The sequence below is a fragment of the Artemia sp. Qi Xiang Cuo genome, chromosome 5 (genome assembly GCF_049724085.1).
Source record: "Artemia sp. Qi Xiang Cuo chromosome 5, ASM4972408v1, whole genome shotgun sequence".
Classification (NCBI taxonomy): Eukaryota; Metazoa; Arthropoda; class Branchiopoda; order Anostraca; family Artemiidae; genus Artemia; species Artemia sp. Qi Xiang Cuo.
In genome coordinates, this window is record NC_142798.1 from 73,444,911 (window position 1) to 73,467,339 (window position 22,429).

At 34.9% G+C, this 22,429-nt stretch overlaps 1 protein-coding gene across 1 annotated transcript in view; it reads right to left on the reverse strand.

The window, feature by feature from the left end:
• Nucleotides 1-21,349, reverse strand: part of LOC148952497 (clavesin-2-like) — a 33,619-nt gene extending 12,270 nt beyond the window's left edge. The window contains exons 1-3 of the mRNA XM_089088987.1: nucleotides 21,199-21,349; nucleotides 18,967-19,125; nucleotides 13,274-13,404 (exon numbers count right to left, since the gene is read on the reverse strand). Coding sequence (XP_088945113.1) covers nucleotides 13,274-13,404; nucleotides 18,967-19,125; nucleotides 21,199-21,265 — 357 coding nt within the window. The 5' untranslated portion in view covers nucleotides 21,266-21,349. The remainder of the gene's footprint in view (nucleotides 1-13,273; nucleotides 13,405-18,966; nucleotides 19,126-21,198) is intronic.
• Between the last annotated feature and the right edge of the window lie 1,080 nt (nucleotides 21,350-22,429).

Sequence of the window (22,429 nt, forward strand, 5' to 3'; positions counted from 1 at the left end):
GAGCCACGAAGAAAGAAATCCAATAGGTTGTTGTGCTTTGCAGCTCTAGGGAACTCAAGTTTTAGAATATAAAGGTCATACGCCTAAGAATAGAACCGTGTTCCACTTTTTGGGGGGAGGGGAAAGGAACTTTAAAATAGGCATTTTTCGCCAGAAGGTTATAACTTTTCGAAACATTTCCAAATTATACCACTTACGCATACAGCTGGTCTTTAAAGAGAAAGTGGGTAATTGAAAAGAATAAAATGTTACAGCTTTGCAGAATTTGGATTGTAGTATACAGCTTGGTTTTTGGAAATCCTTCAAAATGAAAATTTTATTTGAAACTCTCACTCATTGGCTGTCTTTTAATTCACTACACTCGTAGTATTCTTCGAATTTTCTTTTTAAGTAGCACCTTGACAGTTCTTAAAAGGAGTATTATTCTAAAAATAGTACAATTTTGAAAAAATATTACTTATTGACATAAAAACTTATTTGTATCAATTTCGAAGTACAACCCAATTTTTTCGAAACATATCAGAGAATTTAGAATGCGACATTATTTTAGCTTAAAGGGAAAAAAAGCTTGGAGTAAATAAGAAAGCAAAAAAGGGGAAGAACTATTTTTTTTTTAAATCAAAACAGGAAGTCTTCAGAACTTCCAAAGATCACAGCAGAGAGTTTGAAATTCTTTGCTGAAAGGTATATTTTGCTTTTGATTCGAGCGGAATGGCAACCCTGCTCCTAGCTAAGACATTCAGATATGTTCTTGCTATTTGTAGCGAATTATCCATCAAGTGTGACTTACTCGCAAAAGTTTCAAGTCAAAAGGTTGTTCAAATAGAAAAGAGTTTCTAGATTTGCAAAAACAAAGCAATGGGCTTTTCATGGATGCATTTAAACTCTATATGCTACCCAGCAAATAAACAAAGAAAACAAATGAATAGATCCTGTAACCCCTGACCAGTCTCACCCGAGGGACAGACTCGCGGTTTGTGGGAGGACAACATCAGGAAAACATCTGGGTATTGTTCTGAATCTACAAGAGACTCTGTTAGTAGTCGATCCAAATGAAGGATTAGAGTTGCCAAATCCTTGATGCTGTTCACAGGCTGGCTGGAGTCGTAGGTCAAGTCAATCTTTTGAGAAAGCACCGTTTCACCACTTTTGTGTTTAATATTATATCCCATTTTGTCCAGTAAAATAAAGTATTTCCAAGATATTTTATTGTAGCCATAACTATACAAATAACTAATTATCAGCCATTTATTTGTTCTAGTTTATAAGGGGTCAATGCCACGTTTTTTTTCTTTCGATACTCTAATGACAAATCATTCCAGATATGACCCCGTAATTTTTACAGGATAACAATACCACGGAAAAATAGAACTAGGTCAGTGCTGTAGCCAAATTTGGGTTCTAGAAAATTTAAATTCCTCTAAATCTGAAACAATTGCGTTGAGTATTTACTGACATGAATTGTTCTGGAAATCTTAAAGTACCAAGGACAAGGAAAGCAAACTCTGATTGTTTGAATTGAGACACGTGGAAACTTCGACACTACAAACTATATAACTAACTATATAATATAACAACTATAGAACTTAGAAAATTAAAAGAATCAGGAGTTCAACTTTCAATGAAAAAGTTCTCTACATGCAGCTGTTCAGATTTCGGTAGCAGTAGAGGCCAACTATATATAAAAAAGCTTGGGTGAAACATCAGCAAAAATAAGCTGAAGACACATGACACCAAACAGTTTAAGGAGGTATAGCTGTCTTGGGAATCAGTAGATGGTTAATATCTAATATTTACAGACGAAAGGCGTTGTCCCATTTAACTAATTAGTTTTCCCATGGCTCAGATCTTTAAAATTTTGAGATGACCAAAAAAAACCTTTGAAAATCATAGATTTTCAGGTATGAATAGGCCCAAGATAGATTTGGGGGGGGGGGGCTTTTCGATCTATTTGATACTTTAAAAAGGGGTTCAACCATGGAGGGTGCATAACCTCCAGCTGTACCTTAATTCCTTGATGAAAAGTGTTTATGTACTTTATCCAGAGGAAGTACATCTTGTCCACCCACTTGGAAAAGCGATAAAATATTTTATATACAAAAGTTATAGAAAAGAAAACAACTATAAAATCTAAATTTTCAAAACCCACTATTAACCCGTTATTGCGAAAGGAATTTTTGACCAAGGGTGTTGCTATGCCATTGTTGCGACAGACAAATAAGAAACACGAGAATAATAAAGAGACTATACATCACCTTTTAGTCATAAGAGTTATTTTTTAATGGCTAATATTCATGACATTCCTTCAAATAATTACTTCTAATCAAATTTAAATAATGACTTTAAATAAGGACTTCTTAAAATATAATGACATTTTTTTGACTGAAGGAAATTGGGATTTCGTGGGAGGGGGTAAAGAGGAAAGCTCAGAATAAGCTGAAGTGGAAGAGGAGCGTGCACAGCTATGTTGGCCTCAAGCAAATTTGTGCTGCAGAGAGAGACAGAAATGACGCAGGTGCACAAAACATGATTCTAGGGGGGGGGCAAGAATTTATGAAATAAAGCTGGATACTTCTTGACACCTCTCGTGGGGAATTGGCTCTTTTAGCCCCTCTTAAGTTTGCAGTTATTTTCAAACATATTCCAAATTAGCCTTCACAGAGAAATTAATTAAGAACACAGGCATTTCAAAATAGGCGTTATGAACTTTATTGTTATTAAGGATCTTTATTGTTATTAATGTTTGTGTTATGTTTTTATTCGAATAATAAATTGAATTGAAATTGAATAACTTCGATTTTATTTATCAACCGTAAACAGAGAATTATCAACAGAAAAAGCTTCCAGAAAAGGAGAAGTCCAACGTAAGGAAGGCCTATTGTAGCACACTAGGTAAAAAAAAACACCAAGTAAAATCAACAGCACAAACGATGAAAAAAAAGTTACGATACTTGCGTGTTATAGCGACCACACTCGAGTTCAAAGTCTGAGAAAAATCAGTTTGTCTGTCTGCAATCGGTTATAAATTAGCTTAGTCTTAATGAAAAAAACCGTGATTTAGATATATTTTAATTAAATAGAGGTGATTAGGTTAGGTATTTAATATAATGCTTTCTGGGCGGCCTGCTTCCATAGTTCTCTGTTGTAGTTTCCATAATTTTGTTACCAATGTATTATATTTTCATTTTATTTTGGTATATTTCATTAGGATTAACCTAAATTCACTTCTTGAGTGTGGTCACTATAACACGCAAGTACCAAAGTTACACCCAAGGGCTTATTACTGACCATGAAGAATGTGAATGAACTTGTGCTTCCACCCTTGCCTCTGTTTTTCAACTCGTAACTCAACCTAAGCCTTCAAAGAGAAGGCAATTAAAATGATAGGCATTTAAAGATGGGCTTTTTCAGCTTCTATTTCATCTCTGAACGTAATTTACGAGTAAACACTAAATTATTAGCAGAAAACCTTAAAACTATTGAAAACAAATATGTAATACATAAAAAATGTTGTACAAAAACCTTATGAAGGCCATCAGCAAAAATACTGAAAAAAGTCGCACTCAAGGGGATGTTTCACAGTCTATGGAAAGTTTACATGGAATCATATCTGCATCCCTATCTACTGTGCCTTCAAAATTGGATCGAGTTTTACGTCCATGCCCAGTCTAGAGACGTTCGCAGGAAGAACACCTCAGGGCCTAGTCCCCTCGTCCTAAATTCCAAATTTGGTACTTATGTAGTATACCAAACACACTCAAGAAGTTAAGTTAGGTTAACCCCCCCCCCTCCCCCAAATGTCTGTCCGACTCATAAAAACGTAACAAAATGAATATAAACAAATTTTTGATGCCTTTAAAATAAATTAAAAAAAAACTATAAATCCTCCCCGAAAAAAAACGTTTTGTGAACCCCCTCTCCCCGAAAAAATTCCTGGATACCCTGCCCCTCATCCTCAAAAATCTGGCTTTGCAAAATAAATTCCTGTACACGTCCCAGACTGAGGAATTTAAAAACTCGTAAATCTGGTGGATAAGTAAAATATGCGTTACTCTTGATTAAAAAAGTGGAAAGGGGACCCATCAAAGGAGGGGATGATAATGCCTATTCCCTGTGTATAACGGAATGGTTAAGATCCTGTAACTGATAGCACGTTAATTAACTGAATGTTTCATAGTTCATGATGCTTGGCAGGGGGGGGGATTTCCACCCCCCTAACTAGAATGATACTAAAATCAAAATCCTGATTCCCAGTTGACGAAAATTCGCTTTTTTCGATGATTCTAAACTTAAAGGAGTGTATATTTTAAGGTATTCTGCTTTGAATAGCTGTCAAAATAGGCGTTTCCATAGAGAGAGAGAGTAAAAACTTTTCCGAGCGAGTGGCAAAAATACATTAAAATAATACAAGAAAAAATAAACAATAAAATAACGAATACAGATCGCATACCCTAATCGGCATCACAAACCATACAACTAAACAATTTCAACTTAACAACTATAATCATGCCCCAAGAGGCCATAATTATTTATTTACAACCTACCCCCCCCCCCCCCAACCAAAAAAAAAATAAAATTCATGCTTACTAAAAATGAATTTCTTTAATTGTTCTCTTAATTAAATACTGACATACTGTTAATAAGTCACTTTCATAATTGTCAAGCCGCAGCAGAGCCATGAAACGGAGCCGAAGACAAGTATTTATACCACATATAATATAGTTAGATATATAATTAAACATAATTGGAAAAAATATATATAAAATTAATAATAATTTTTTTTAATTAATATAATTAGACATATAATTACATATAGTCTGCAGCACTACAAAATTGTAACGTCATCACTGTCACTCTTTAAAGGTCGTATCTGCGTATTAACACTTCTGACACACATTCCAAAATCCATATGCTAAGCTGTTCTCAAATGGAAGATTAACAAGGTAATGTAGATCAGCAGGATCAAAGCACGATTGAACGAACATTGCCTAGTTGATCCTCCCTTTGGGGCAAAGGCGGTTTTAGATAGGGACAGAGGGGGGGGGGGTGATTTCAACAGAAATAGTCCTGAGGCCCCAGCCGGGCAGCCCTGCCCTACTTAATACTTAGAGCTTCAAACTTGATTAAACTCATGAACACATGTCCATATGAACTTCACGTGATCAAGAAATAATTATCTTACAAATCGGCTCATTTGATATAGAATGACCCAAATTTATCTTTTTCGTCTAATCAGCAAAGGGGCATATATGGCATTTTCTCATTGCGTAAAAAAATATAGATATTACATCTCACCTTCAAAACCCGAACTTGCTATGAAAAACATTGCAACAGAGAATTTTGAGTAAAAGGAACAAAAAATGAATCAAATACAATTGACTTAGGTACTAGCATAATGTCGTAACTATTTCGTAATACATCATTAAACCTGGGTAGATTCTAAAAATGGAAGAGTACGATTTGAAAACAATCATGTGGTTACGCAATGCTGTCTCAAGCGCCTTTTTTTAAGCAAGTCTTTAAAGTAGGGTTGGGAAACCTTTTTAGTTCCAAGGACAAGAATAGCTGATTCAAAATTATCCGCGGGCGATCTCGTTATGCTAGAAATAGAAAGTGACAAGGAACTCACGAAAAATACATCTACTTAGACGTATAATACTTTTCTTTTAAATAAAAGAAATTTACTTGTATGATATCTTCGGTATTGATTCAGAGTTCAAAGTGTACGCATCTGCTCTTAAATTGGATATTTTTAACCAGTACGCTTTTCAGTGAATTCTAATCTCAGTGAAGCTAGTTTAGATTTGGCAATGTTTTCAGGTTTCGTCAAAGGATTATGATTCCGAATGAATTGCCTAGCGTATCTTGACTACCTGAGTTAACAAAAAAAAGGAGTTATTGACTCTTAACAAAAAAAGAAAATAGGACAAATTACGTGGTTAGATTACACAAGGAACTATTCGTGAAAAAATCCAGCTGTGGTAAATACTAGTGAGTGCTCACTTCATACAAAACTGTGTGTTAACTCGTTACAGCCTGAGCGTTGATTTGCCTAATTTAGGACCCACTTGATAACTATAGTGCCGGAGCATATGGCTGGCACATTCTAAGGTAGGCCTTTGCAATTTTAGTAGGCATTTAGAAATAGAATTATGAACTATATACCTATCAATTGAGTGATTCCTTAGTACCTGGAACAGTAAGGAAAGACTCTCTGTGTATCTGACCCAATAAGTGAAACATGGAAACACCTATGCTGCTGGGCATCACTGCTTTTAAGCAAGTTATCAAAATGAACCCAAGCGAGTAAGACCTTTTTATGCTCGGGGAACCTGTTTTGTGGATTAACGAGTTTAGCAGGGGCGAGCGAGATAATATTGTGATTAGCATTTTTATGTATTCGTTAAATTGTTACTTAATGAAAAAGAACATTTTTTTTTTTTTTTTTTAAAACATAAGGGGCCGAAATATAATATTTCTTATACATGATGGGTATTTTCAATATATTAATTTGTTTGTTTATAAGGAATCCACAGAATAACTCAATCAGAGACACGAACTAAAAATTCTATCAGATAATTTCAGCAAAATCTTGGAGATTGTTACTGCAAATAGCTCTAAATTGGATGTATTAACAACTGGGTTCAGAGGCCTTGAGGATCGTGTTAAAAGCCTAGAAACTACATTAACTGACTCGATATGGATAGTTTCAGCGCTAGAACCGAAAGTTGCTGCAATTGAGAATGAGAATAAGAATATGACAAATCAAGTGAAAGTCCTCGTTGATGAAAATCAGCTTTTGAGATCCGAGTTGACTAGTATCTCGACACGAATGATGAATTTAGAAAGCAAGCCTTCAGAAAACAATATTTTGATTTGGAATATTAAAGCAAAGGATGAAATTGAAGGTGCTACAATTTTCAAGGAGATTGTTGTTCAGGGTCTTGGTTTAGATGATGTTCCGTCATTTAAGATTTTGGACTTTAAACCAGATAATAAATTCTTGAAAGTTGACTTATTTTCGAAAAGCTCTAAATTACTACTGCTGAAGAACGCGAGGAAACTGCAAGGAAAGTCTATTTGTGGTTTTCAGAATATTTATATATCAGATGATGCTCCGCAATGTGTTCGAGAAGCACGAAAAAAGCTGATCTTGACTCGCATGAAGCTACGTGAACGCGTCATAGAAAGTTGGGTCTCTAAGTCCGTGCCCCCCTGCTTGTTCATAAGGCGTCCAGATGGCTCAGTTACAAAGTACAATGCTGGTGAATTTGTACAGGAGCTTATTAATCCCCAAGATGGTGAAATGGCGACTAGCAGTGGGCGTATCCAAGCTGGTCGGAGAGGCGCTAGAGGTAGTGGAGTGGCGTTCTGAAATGATATTAGATGAAATTTCCCTTAGTCTGTTTGATAGTGAATTATAATAAGTGAATATTATGTTATGATGAAGTTAATAATCAGGTTCCCTGAAGTTAACATACCAGAGTATTAAAAAGTATGTGTTTTGACAATAAGCATGTTTTCGTTGTATCTTTTCGTTATTTTAATTTTTTCTATGTTTCTTTTGTTTTTTTTATATTATTTTCGTTCCGTTATATGATTGAATATTTGGGATTTCTGTTGCTGAGTACAAGTTCTGCCCTACAATGTGCGTTGAAATTTGATAATGGTATTAAATAAAGAGAGACTGGCGCTGCTTGAGAATGGTCACGTAAAGTTTGCGGATCGAATGAATGAGACGTTAAATCGAGAGTTTGATGGAGATGGGAATAATCAGGTTTGTTTGGAAAATTCTAAGTATGTATTTGCAAGTGATCTTAAGGATTATGTGACGCGGCGGGGGCCACAAACTCTGCATATATTGCATCTAAACTGCCGGGGGTAAATAGTTCTCTACATTATATTTCAGAATTGTGTTCGGATCCGAATTTTGATGTGGTGGCGTTGACTGAGACATGGCTTCGGAACGATAATTCGTCTTTGTTAGATATTAATGGTTATGAATTTATTAATAGGAATAGGGAGACTCGACAGCATGGAGGATTAGCAGTTTATATTAAATCAGGTTTTGCAGTTAAGACTAGACAGGATATTTGCATTTATCGCGAAATGATTTTTGAGTCAATGGTGTTGGAAATAAGTAGAAATGGATCCAAGTTTTTGGTTCTTATTTTGTATAAGCCGCCTTCTGCTTCAGAGATAGAGTTTTTAGAGTTATTGGAGCAGCAATTGGAAATGTTGAATGTATCAGGTTGCCCAAGTTTCATAGCGGGTGATTTTAACATAGATATGATGGTACTTAGTAATCGTGCAACTACTAGTTTGTTAAATTTAATGTCTAGTTTCGGATTGTTCCCAGGTATAAATATTTGTACAAGGATTTGTAACACGTCAGCTAGTTTAATTGATAATATATTCACGAACGTGAATTTTTGGAAACCAGGAGTGCTGGTAAATGATGTTTCAGACCACTGTGGAGTGTTTCTTTCTGCTGAAGTGGACCATAATTTTACAGCTGGGAGTTTTTGTAGCCCAATTGTACCGACTGTGGACGCGGATTCTCTTGTACGATTTAAGAATGAATTAGAGTTTATGGATTGGGAGTTTTTGAATGCAATAAGTGATCCGGATATTAAATTTTGTAAGTGGTATGATCAATTGTGTAGTAGTCTAAGAGAAAATTGCCGGATGCGTAAAAAAAAAAACAAGAGTAAATATGATTCTGCAAGAAAACCGTGGATTACCAGTAGTCTTCTTAGATCTATGAATAGGCGCCATGAATTATATAAAAAGAGTATAATTGAGGCAAGCGTACTAAACCAGCAAATTTATCGTAAGTATAATGTTGCTTTAAATAAATTATTGAGGAAGGCTAGAATTGAGTATTTAGCTAAAGAATTTAAGAAGAGTGAGGGTAACCCGGCAAAGACGTGGAGTCTCCACAGGCCTCTTATTGGCAAGAGAAGAGTTACGTTGCCAAATCTTCAGTCAGATCAAACTCCAGTTCAACTTTCCAATCAGATGTGTGATTATTTTTCTAGTGTAGGTAATAATGTTGCCGGATCTATTTATTGTGATAGGAGTGATGGCACTTTTGATCAATATCTTCCTCCCAGTTGTGATACTTCTATTTTAATGACTAAAGTGACGGAAAGTGAAATAACAGAAGTAATAATGGCTATGAAAAATAAAGCTTCAGGTGTTGATCTAATATCTATAAGAGTGCTAAAGTTTGTTCTTCAATGTGTTATTAAACAACTGGTTTCACTAATAAATGGTTGTTTTAAAAGTGGTGTGTTTCCAAAGTGTTTGAAACGAGCGAAGATTGTTCCAATATTTAAGGGGGGTGATAAAAATGATATAAGTAATTACCGTCCCATTTCGCTGCTACCAGTTATTGCTAGAATTTTCGAGAAGCTAGTATATATAAGGCTAGAAAAGTATCTTGAAAAGAATTTATTTTTTTATCATAATCAATTTGGTTTCAGAAAAGGTTATTCTAGTGAGCATGCAATGTTGTTTTTGACTACTTATGTTAATGATGCATTAGACAATAACCTTAAAGTTGCATCAATTTTTCTGGATATTGCGAAAGCGTTCGACACTGTATCTTATGATATTTTGTTAATGAAGTTAGAAAATTGTGGTATTAGGGGAAATGCTTTGAAGTTGTTAGAATCATTCTTAAATTCAAGATCAATGTTTGTGGAGGTTAATGATGCACGTTCTGACAGTAGATTTATAAATTGTGGAGTTCCCCAGGGATCACCCCTAGGCCCACTTTTGTTTTCTATTTATATAAATGATTTGTCAAGTGCAGTTGATGGGTTGTATACTATTATTAAACCTCCTCTAGAGGCACTTAAACCTAGTAAAGCCCTAGTTATGTTTGCTGACGACACGAAATTAACCGTATGTGGTAGGACTGAGAATGAATTGATGTCGCAATTACGAGAAGGTTTTAAGAATATAGAAAGGTGGATGAGAAGTAATAGGTTAAAACTTAATTGTAATAAGTCTAGTTTATTGATATATAGCAGATCTCCAAGTTATTACCCATGGGTGAATAAATTAAGTAATGGTACATCAATGATTCCACGAAAGAGGAGTGTTAGATATTTGGGGATTATTATTGATGAAACTTTAAGTTTTGTAGATCATATTGATTGTGTGTCTATGAAACTTGCACGTAATGTTGGAATTATGAGTAAACTGAAAAATTTTCTCCCAACTAGTATATTAAGATTATTGTATTTTTCAATTGTACATCCATATCTATTATATTGTTGTTCAGTATGGTCGTCTACTTTTGGAACGCATCTTCTGCCCCTGCGTGTACTACAAAATTCGGCAATAAGGCTTTTGATTGGTAAGGATAATAGAGGATCATCTGTTCGTAATGAGTTTATGACGCTGAAGATTCTACCGGTATCAGGTCTTTTTAAATTTTATAAAACACAGTTCATGTTTAAGTATCTTTATGGTAGTGTTCCTGTTTGTTTTAAGGGAATGTTTGTGAGTGGGGGTGATGTTCATGAGCATGGAACTAGAAATTTGGAAGAATTTCGAAGACCGATTCCGCAAGCGACAAGATCATTTTTTTCTATCCGTCATGCCGGTCCGAGTGCTTGGAATAGTCTACCAGTGGAACTTAAATGTGTGGATGACCTGCTGCTGTTCCGTAGTTTATTGAGATCGTATTGTTTAGTAATTTATTATTTTTAATGATTTGGCTAAAAAGGGGGGGGGGGTACGTGATTATTGTCGAGTGGCTCCGTATAGTATGTTAGTACTAGTTTGTGAGTTGGAGGGCAGAACTTGTATTTGTATTCATATTAATTGAAATGAGTTATTATTTTGGATCTTATTTTGTTATTATGATTTTTTATGCGTTTAGAAGGGATTACCCCCGCACAAGCTTGCTTCTGGGGGTATTTTGTTTGTTTGTTTTTTATGTATATAGTAAAATAAATCCCAGTTATAAATTTAAATTAAATTGATAAAGCGACCGCGCTTTGTTCTTGTAATAAGACCAGTTTAATGTGTACATTCGGAGATAATCAGCTTAGCCTGAGATAAACCACTTTCAGATATATTCTAATTAAATATTTAATATATGGAGTTGAATAGGTTAGGTATTTAATATAATGTGTTCTGGCCGGCTTGCTTTCCATGACTCTCTATTGTAGTTTCCATAATTTTGTTAATAAAATATTATATTTTCATCCTATTTTGTTATATTTAAATATGATTAATCTAACTTCACTTCTTGAGTGTTGTCTCTCAGGTTACAAAGTGAGGTCGCTACATCATACAAGTACCAAAAAAAAATGAGTTCCAAAAATCGAATTCGAACACTAATCATCGAGTGGATGTCCAATCTCCTTCAGCTACGGCAAATATAGGAGCGTCACTTTTTCCACTTTGTGTGGCACATTTCCAACCCGTCAAACCCTGTCACACCACACATCGTCCTTTTTACAGAACGTGCATGATTTCTGAAAGTAGGCGAGCCCTCACTTCTTGCAACCCGTTTTTTTAGGCAACACATTCTAATACCCTTGCAAAAATATAAAATAAATATATGGTACTAGCCAACATGGGCCCAGCTATTGATTTTTTTCTTTGGCGGGGGGAAGGTAGTCGATTCTTTTGTCTCGGTAGATGAAAGGTTATTGTAAAATATGGCTCGTAAGGATCTCCTTACCAACATTCATAATTTATTACCAATATATAAGAATAAATTTATAATATTAGTTAATATAATTTTGTCATTCACGAAATTAATATAATAAATAGAAAATTAATTTAAACTTACACATATATATATAATAAATATAATGAGGTAAAATTAATGTAAAAACTAATTTCATTTTACAAGAATAATATAAGAACAAATTATACATGACTAACTATACATGACGTTCGACAAAAAAATGAGGAACAAAAAAAGAAATAATCCGGAAAAATACAAAACCAAACGATGGTAATTTTCAGCCGGTGAATAAAATGAGAAGAACAGCAAATATTTCAGAAAAGACATTAAGCCGCTCTCAGTGCAAAAGAAAAACTCAAGTTACCTGCACACAATGAAGGCAAAAAATAACTGATGACAGATTGATAACAGGTTAAAAAATGAAAGGGTCCTTCAAAAGATTAGTTTTTTTCTTTTGCAGTGACTACGGCTTAGCGGAAGTCGTTGGCGAACTATCCACTTTGCTTTTTGTTTTATGCACTGGCTGAAAACATTCCCGTCCGTTTTTGTCTCGTTTTTTTCTTTATTTTTGTCTCGTTTTTTTCTTTATTTTTGTCTCGTTTTTTTCTTTATTTTTGTCTACGTTTTTGTCGTATGCTACAGGAAAAAATGTGATTTTATAAGAGTCTATCAAAATTAGATACGAGCTTGTGCTTCATTTCTAGATCGATTTTGAGCATAAGCAAGAAGAAAAAAATATGTGCAAATCGACATAAAAAACGTTCAAAATGATTATTATTCTAGAGATTTTAGCTTGAAACTTGGTGGAAAATACGCCTGTATTAAACAGGTTTACATATTTTTAGACTGAAAGACACTCTGCAATCCAGCCCTTGTTTCTTAGCCCACTGAAAAGAATATTTTCGAGACTAAGTCGTTCTACCTCTAGAATTCTAGAGATCCTAGCGCGAAAGCTAGTATAAAATACGCTGTTATTAAACAGGTATATCTAATTTAGTATTAAAATATTACGCCTATCCAGCCCTTGCTGCTCAGCCCACTAAACACATGATAGAATATTTCGAGACAAGTCGTATGTGAATATAACTTTTAGATATACCCACTTGTATGATATACCCACTACCATAATTTATTCATGCATTGACGCACTGTAAACCGGTTTCTTTCGCTAGTTTATTTCACCTTAGCGTGAAATAAGACAAAGAGAAGTGACAGAATAGATGGGAAATATAGAGTCTGGGCTATATATTTGCACATTATGGTGGGGTGGGGGTAAAGTATTTGGACAGTGTGAAGGCAGAAAACAATTCTTACTTCATAATATGCAGAAAATTGTAGCTAACACATTTTGCATGCATACCCGCTACACTTTACCCCAATCCCCCCCCCCTATTGTGCAAATATAAAGCCCAAATTTGTCTCTAAAGTATTATACATCCATCATACTTCGGTATATTTTATTAGGATTAACCTAACTTCACTTCTTTAGTGGTAGTGGGTGTATCATACAAGTACCAATTATTATAGACAAAATTTACACAGTTCAGAGATACTTACATTTAAAGGCGCTGTAAGGCAGGTTAGGTTGTATATATGCGCCTGACACACGAGTTCTAAAGCAGCGTCCACATTTCGCTGTCTTGCATGCAAACACGACACTATTAACTCTTCAGTTACGTCTGACGAATCTAAACAAACAGATGTGACAAATAACAACGATAGAAATAAGTATAAAAATTGTCATACGATAAATAGGAATTATTGGAAAATAATTGTATTTTTTGTCTCAATAATTATTTTGAGCTTAAATTTTGACTTTTAAACTACTTAAATTTTGACCATTCGGAAGAGGAATGTAAGAAAGAATATTTTCTGAATCAATAATCAAATGTCGAATGAGAATACCCAAACAAACACATCTACGTTTTGATCAGCATTCTCACTGGTGTACACCAGTAGCGGATCCAGGGGGCGAGGGGGCGACACGCCCCCCCCCTAGCGTAGTTTAAAGTAATGTAATTTACTTAATTAACTGAAGTTTGCGTTAATTAAACTTGCTCTTAACGCAAGTTTATTGGTTCAACCTATTTTGCGCACCCCAACAAAAAATCCTGGATCCGCCCCTGGTATACACATGTCTAGACCTTAGGGGGGGGGGTGAGGATGAGTTTTCATAATGGGAGAGGAGGAGATTACTCGTCCAAACGTAAACTTTTAGGCTAAATCTTCTCTAGAAGGTAACACTTCACGTGGATATCAAAGGGGAGGGGGGGGGGGAGTTTTAGCTGAATTCTCCCTTTGTGCTGTTAGCAATGTTATAATACATGATCAAAGTACAATAAATTGATATCGTGTGTATAACAGCCAAGGTTAATATAATGTTTTTTTTTGTTGGTTGTTTATTTAAAAAAAAATTAAGTGATAGGCTACTTGAGAGCAGTAGGTTTATATAGTTGGCATCATTTCAGGCACTTTATAGCTACTGACTACACAGAAGAACCTAAGCCCTCTGCCATCCCCAACATAGTAATAAAAGTTTTTTTTTAGGAAAAACAAAAATGAAATACTTTTTTTTGCCTTATCTCTGCCAAGAGAAAGTTTGAATAAAACTTTTCCGAAGTTGACAAAAACTTTACCAAGATTTTGTTTCCAAAATAACAATACAAGAAGTAGAATAAAATATTTCATTATACCTTTACTGATTGATCACAGTTCTGTTTTACTTGTTTTTGGGCCCACCTTCAGTTGCAAAATTATTCCTGCACTGCAGTTATTCATACTTTGTACCCTATACTTACTGCCAAAGGGCACTTTCCCTATCCACTAGCCTACACTTATTGTAGAGGTTTCTGAGAGGTGCTCAAGAAAAAAAAGGTCGTTTTCCATCCTTTCTTCCTGTTATCCCCCCCTGGCAAAGTCACAATTTGCACAGGAGGAATGGGTGGAACTAGTTGTGATGTTTCTGCTTTTTTTACTGACTAACTTTGACAAAAAATTACAATTACTGATTGAAATTAAAAGAAAAGTAACGTTAAGAATAACTGTCAAACTTTGTCAGTAATAACATAATACTAGGTTAAATTTCATACATGTGCTAGATAAAGAAAAAAATACCACCACCCTCTCCACTCCTGTACTTCTCTGTTAGTTTTACCAACTACGATGGTCTTTTTCCTGACATTCATTCTTCAACATATGAACATATCCTTGATAAAGAGGTCAAAACCTTAACCTCTTCTAGTCTCAGATCTTCTATTCTGTAACTTCATTTTGGCTGTATGCGTCTATCACCTAAATTATTTAGTTTGTATTTGTTGGTCAAGTCGTCGAATATTCTTTATCATAATATTAGCTTACCCGTCGCGCGCTGCTTCAATCTCAAAAGAAAGTAATTTCTTGGATAATTCCACCCCCCTTCCCCATTAAAATCCCCCGCAGACAATTCTTCCTTCTTCCCCACCAAAAACTTTCCCCCGCGTGTTAATAACGATCCCATTTTCAAATCTAAAAGTATTTTTTTTAAATTTCCCAGGGATACCCTTACCCTCAGCCCCATCCTACAGCAGAGCGCGAGATTTCAACTGTCTGCTTTCATAGCCTTTATTGATTTTGTTGCCGCTTTTGATTCCCTTATCAGGACGGAGCTTTGGAAGATCATGGTGGAAGATGGTGTCCCAGCAGAAATGATCGCGATACACATAGGAGCCTATGAGTCTACAGTAAGATAAGATAAGATATTTATTTCGAGAAATTACTATCACAAGCCCTGAAGGGCCAAATTCGAATTTCGAAGTCCATAAAAAAACAAACAAGCAAGAAACTCATAACAAAATCACAACAATTTAAAGATTGGCAACCAATGAAAAAAAAATAAAAAAAAATTAATAAATAATCAAATATCAGAATGCGTATGATTCCTTTGTCACTTATATTAAAAAACTTCAAAATGGCAACTAGTTAATAAGATAAAAACTAATAAAACTGAAAAAAAAATAAATAATATACACATTAACAAATGTTTAAAAAACAACATAAAAAGGGGATATGGAACAAAAAAAAGAGTATAGAGAAAACCGAGCTGTTTCTTTTATTATATAAGAGAAACGACAAAATTTATGCACAAATTAACCACTATTTATTAAATCAGTAAAAAAAGGGATAAAAGATTTCTTATACCGCAAGGTAGTACAAAGAATGGGAGATAAGGTTGGGATAGCCTGGGACACAGTTCGTGTAGGACTATTTCTATCAGGTACATGGTATTCAGGGAAAAGGTTTGCAGTACGGGGGGTTCAAAAGTGCCAACTTACCAAAACGGAGGCACAAATTATTTCTTCGTCTCTCGAGGGTCTCTAGGTTTGAAATATTTAACAAATACAAATAGGGTATCTTGCCCTCTTTAAAAATGATTCTTAGAGCTCTCTTTTGGACATTTTCAATTTTATGTGTTGCTTCATTAGAGAGGACAGGGTGCCACACAGGACAAGCGTACTCTAATATGGGACGCACAAAAGAAATGTATACTTGTAGTAAATGTGATTGGGGGCAACTAAATTTATTTAAAAGTTTAAGGAGGGAAAGCGAGGAGTTTGCTTGTCGTAGGATATTATTTATATGGGCATTCCATTTCAAATTAGAAGAAATTGTAACACCAAGGAGTTTAAGAGATGTGACGGAGATTTCAGGAGGAACAGGAGCAAGAAAAAAGGGAGGAAATTTAAGGAAAGTTACTAGGAGTGTTGCGGATTTAGAAGGGTTAACTGTCATGTCAAGGGAAGAGGCCTCACAGGCAATATCTTGGAGTATGCCCATTGGGTTGCTAAAGATGTTTTTATGACATATCTCTAAAACTGTCAAGTCATCGACAAATTTCCATCTATTGTCTTAAAGGGTTGAAAGGCTGTTAATCATAAGATAAAAAAGGAGAGGGCCTAGAATAGTCCCCTGAGGAATTTCATTAAATATGGAGAGGAGATCTGAGAAACAATTTAGATATTTAACTGATTGAGATCTATTAGAAAGAAAAGAAGCAACAAACTTAACAAAGAAAGTTTCAATGTGGAATTCAGTTACAAGAGTCTAAACTGCCGACAACAAAACAATGGAAATTGACGTTGAGTCAGGGGTCAAACAGGGTTGCCCCCTTTCACCAGCTCTGTTCAATTACATAATGGACTGGATAATGGCGAATTCACTTTGCACCCACAAAGGGTTTGTCGTTGGTCAGAGAGAAGACAACCGATCGCCCTAACAGACCTTAACTTTACAGACGATGTGGGTCTCATAAGTAGCTCATTGGCTGAGTTCCAAAAGATGGTCAACGAGGTCTCCTGTACATACAAAAACTGGCCGCATTATCAGTAAGTCTAGAACAAAAACCATGAAAGCAAACACCCCAAACCACCCAGATATCCTACTAGAGGGCAAAACCATCAAGACTGTTGAAGAGTTCCACTACCTTGGTTCTATCCCAACTCCAAAAGGAGGTGCAGAAGCTGATGTTAGAGCTCAAATAGGAAAGGCATATGGTGTCTTCAGTAGCATGAAGAAGTTGCTTTGGGACGGACATGAAATTAGCATCAAAGCAAAGATGAATGTCTACAAGGCAACTATTAGATCGATCCTGCTGTAGACCTATGAAACTTGGTCTTTAAAGGCCAAAGAAACACGTACACTAGAAGTATTCCACCATCACTGCATGAGACACATACTACAGGTCAGCCAATGGTTTCATACTTCAGCCACAGAGGTTCAAAGGTGTTGTTCCCAGAAGGCCCACCTCTTGGTAATCATAAAACAATGACGACTGAAATTCCTGGGACACACACTACAACAACCAGCTGGAACCATATTCCGCGATGTCCTCAATGCGACCCCCTTCCAACTTGGTAATGGAGACCAGGCAGCCAAAGAAAGAATCTCTGGCACACATTCAATAATGACATGGATCCTTGGTATGGCTTCCACCAACATGGACGTTGTGCAATAAACACTGGCTGAAAATTGTAGAAGAGGCTGCTGCTGACAGATTGTGTTGGACTACATCTATCATCCCATCATCCATTGATGCTGGGCAGGATGGATCATTGTCTGGTTCATGCTGAAAGTAAGTAATTCATTTTAATATGGAAAATTCCCCCCCACAGACAAAATTCCCCACTCATACAATGACAATGGTGTTATTAAATTTTAAAATTCATGCTGAACACCATAATTCAGAGAGTTCACTGAAAACAATATTTTATAATTCTAGAAGTGTGTTAGATGACATAATTCATTATTAACAAACCTATTGATCAAATATCCAGAATATTTGGATAATTTGATGGGGAAGAATTGTCAATTACTTGTATTGAGAAGTATCTAATTTCAGTCAGCTCCAAAATTATCAGGAGGGTCCTGGAAGAGGGGGTGGAGGTTTACACCTAAAACCTTAATAAGAGTTTATTCACCCTTTTTTGAAGTTTCTTGGTGATTGGATAAACAGTGTAGTAATGCATAAAGAACAGACAGGCACACATAGATTTGGTTTTACATCTATATATACATATATATATATATATATATATATATATATATATATATATATATATATATATATATATATATATATATATATATATATATATATATATATATATATATATATATATATATATATATATGGGTTTTTTTTTTGGGGGGGGGGAGAGGGGTTTACAAAAAACTTTAAAAAATGTTTCAAAAATGTGTTTATATCATTTTCATTACATTTTTACAATTCTGACAAAAATTTTGGGCAGGGGGGGGGGGGGGGGTCAAACCCCCAACCCTCCCCCGTGAATAAAGCCTTGTTGCTTAGACACAGAACCTTTGTCAAATATAACATTTGACTTTTTATGTCAGTACTGGGGCTCCTTAGATAGAATACTGTATAAGCCCCATGTCAAATCAGATAATACATCATCAAAAAGCAACATTGATACTTTAGAACAAGCAGTGTCAGAGATAATTTGACATAAATGTGTTTTAACTAACTTATATGAGAGATTACTGTCTCTTATAATTAGCCCTTTGCAGAAAAAAAAAATAGTTATAGAGCAACATTTGTAGGAATATTTAATGGAAAAGTATCACTCCCAAACAATTATTTCCTCCTTCTCTTTTTAAATTGCCATTTCAGGCTTCAACACTGTTTTTAAATATGCTTTGTCCCAATTCTTGTTGATGCTCTGGAGCAACTAATTTATTTTCTGTTTTTCCAAACTTACCAAATTCTGGAAGCAGTGTGAGCCTTGTTTTCAAGAGGGAAAGAGATGTAGCATAATCATCCTTCTTCTTTTTTGATCCCTTCCTTTGTTCTTGTTCAACCTCTAAACTTTCATTTTGAGCTTTTGACACCTCTAGGAAATCCAAATAATCATTCATTTCTACAAGCAAAAAACACAATGAAATTAACAATAGCATATTGCTGGCACTTCAAAACAATGGCAGACAAACACAATTATAGATCAGTCAGGTGTATTTTAAAAGATTCACAAAATACTGCTTTCACTGTTTGAAATTTTAAAAAAGGTATTGTGTGGTCCAAAGTTACATACTACAAATAATTTACATACTTATAAGAAGATATTTTGGAGACAGGGCCAGGGAATGCCACAAGTCTTGACCACTTTTAGTTTAACCAAGGTGAAACTGATAACTGTCTCCTTGCCTGCAGAAACAGATATTTCCACTCAAAAGCAAGAACATTGTCAGAAAAAGTCACATAGTACACTCCAAAAAGGCTATAAAATTCCACTTCAGATCAAATACTCAAGGGTCTAACTAGAGAACATGCAAAACCATGTTTTATGGCCCCAGGTAAGAAATATATACAGCTCTCCAAATTCTAGTCCCAAATTCATCAGTCCAGCATAAAATGCAAACTTCCATAAAAACCACAAAGGTTACCATTTCCTTCCAATAAACCAAAATTGGCAGCATAGGAAGAAAAAATGAATAAAACAAGAGGTGTTTACAGCACTCTATCCATGTTTAAGATTGCCACTTAAGAATTGGCATTATGAAGCTCAAGTGTTTAACTTTTCTTCTGGGGAATAATTGCTGGAAGGCCTTATAAAAGGCTTGGCACTAGAATTATGTGACAAAACTAGACTTATTATATTTTTTTTATTAACTTTTCAGCACTTACAGCTTCAAGGAGTCTCTAATATAGTTCACTATAAATGTGTTTTTTGGAATTTTTTATTTGAAATGTATGACTTAGGATATTTTGTGTAGTGGTTTATCTTGTCAGTGTTACATTCTGTTGATGTTTCAAAGTGCATTTTGAAAAAAGAGTTTTCCTAGATTACAGTCAGCCAATCTTAATTAGTTCAGTCCCACCCATCAGTCATTCCAAATATCTATCACTATCTAAACTATATCTAAGATTGGTAACCTACTTTCTATATTTATGGAAGATACATTTTAATCAATGTTTTTATTCAAGGTTAGGCACTGTCCAAGTAGGCCTACTAGGGGGATTACCCTAGACCTAAATAAGGGCATTTCTTTACTGTTTATAATTTCATCATGTTTTCTTTGTTATAATGGGTTTGTTGCATTCTTGGTCCATGAAGCTCTTCTATAGTATTGTGTTAGAAATGTTTAATAAAATTAATGTTTAAAAATATGGACAGCAATGGAAGAAAACATGATGATCTAATTCATAGAAGTATGCTGCATATTATAAAGTAAGAATTTCATTGTTTCAGTGTTCCTTAAAGTTTTTTTACATATACTTGGGCTATATCTCAGACCATCAGGGGGAGAGGGGTATATTGTCCAAATCATAAATATAAAATTTAAAAAGGATATTGTAAGGAATCTAATGCCATTACTTTTATTTTATTAAGATGTTTCCTTCTGTGGAACTGCAAATCCAGGATGTCAGGCTTCCAAGGTCAGTACCCTTTAGAGAGAGGAGGGGTGGAGACATCATCAAGGCTCTGAATTCATTTCTGAGAATTTTATTCACCTAACTCAACTATTTTTCAATGTAGCAAAAAGCCCCTCATCTTAAATTTTCCTAGAAAGACTATTGAGATCCTCATGGTAGGCTATATTCACTCTATCTATTTTCTGTCTTTAAGGAAGATTAACCTTTTTTACAATTTTACACTAGGCCTAAATCCACTATTGATGAGAAATAGCATAGGCTAATTAAAGAAAATAGCCTGGTGTAAATCAACAAAATTTAACATACAACCAAGGGCTAGATACAGGCAATAGAGGGGGAGGGGGAAGGGCTGGGATGTGATTACAACAGTAAAATTGACTATTATATTTTGACTGAATGAGCAATCAAAGATAGGCTAGGCTTGCCTATGTTTCATTTTAGCCTATGACTTTTTTTGTTATAGAACATAGTTACCAAACACTGCCAAATGGGTAAAGCACAGGTGTTTCTTTATATGCTATTCATCCAATAACAAAAACATCATACAAGTCAAGTCTACCTGAGAGCTTAGAACTTAAATGAAAGTGGTGATAAACAATCACTTGAACAGATTGCCTGAAAACCATCTTTTAAAACAAAGTTACTATAGTAACTAAGAGTGAAAACAGCACTAATAAAACACAGGTACTAAATTTCAATTGGGAAGTTGAACCCAGTAAATACGAAAAGACAATGAGTACCAAAAGCAAAAGCAACAGATGGTTTAGGTTCATTCACAGCATCGGAATTTTAAATTTGTTACTGGGCATGCGCCATCTTTTTTAATTGAAAATTTATTTTGAACTTACAAATTTTTTGGCAAAAATATGCCAGAATTTGTATCCACAGTCTATAAATGGCATTACTACTCTTATAGTACAAAAACTTTTTGGTTAATCGAAAACGAAATTTGTTTAAACCCTACCCCCAGCATAGACCTTATTCGTTTTTCCGCCTGAATTGCAACGCTGCGCGAAAATCGGCCATATTGTTGGCAGGTTTGTTGTGAAAACATGGAACTTATCATTGAAATTTCTGAAATTCAGAAGGCACTGGTGGGTTCATTTTGTTGATAATCTTGTTAATAGCAAGGTTGCACACCACCTACATTCTGGATTGAATTTTCTTTAGCTTTGGTCATATGTTTAACATGTACAAATCTATATCTTTGCCCAGCCAATCATGGACTCCAACTTGAAAATTACAAACATTTATTTAGGTGCCAAAAAAGGCAAAGAAGTTAACAAAAGTGACAGAAAGATCCGCCATAGTCTCTACAATAATTTTAGCATGTTTATGACCTAAGAACATGGGTTGACTTTCCAGTTTTTAAGGAAAATTTGACCCTTAGAAATTAATATTTTGAATCAGTACCAAGAATACTTAGGCTAGATTCTGCTACATAGGTCATGATAATTGGATGGTTTTGGGGTCAATGCCCTTATAAAAAGTACTCTCTGTCTATACAGTATAATATTGTGTTCTCCAACTGCACATGCATAATGTGGTAATATGTTGGTAAATTTTTCAATTCATGGAATATTGAAGTAGATAATAAATAGACCTATATCTCCATTTAGAATTTCATGCTGAATCCAAATATAATAATCATTAACTAATAGTTTGCCGCAAAGGATTAAATTTTATAAATTTAGTTCAAGGATATTGTCAGTTTGTTTCCTTGCTTATTTGCCAGCAGATAAAATAATTGGATGGTCTGAAATGGTATTTTCTGGTGCAAAGTGCTGGAA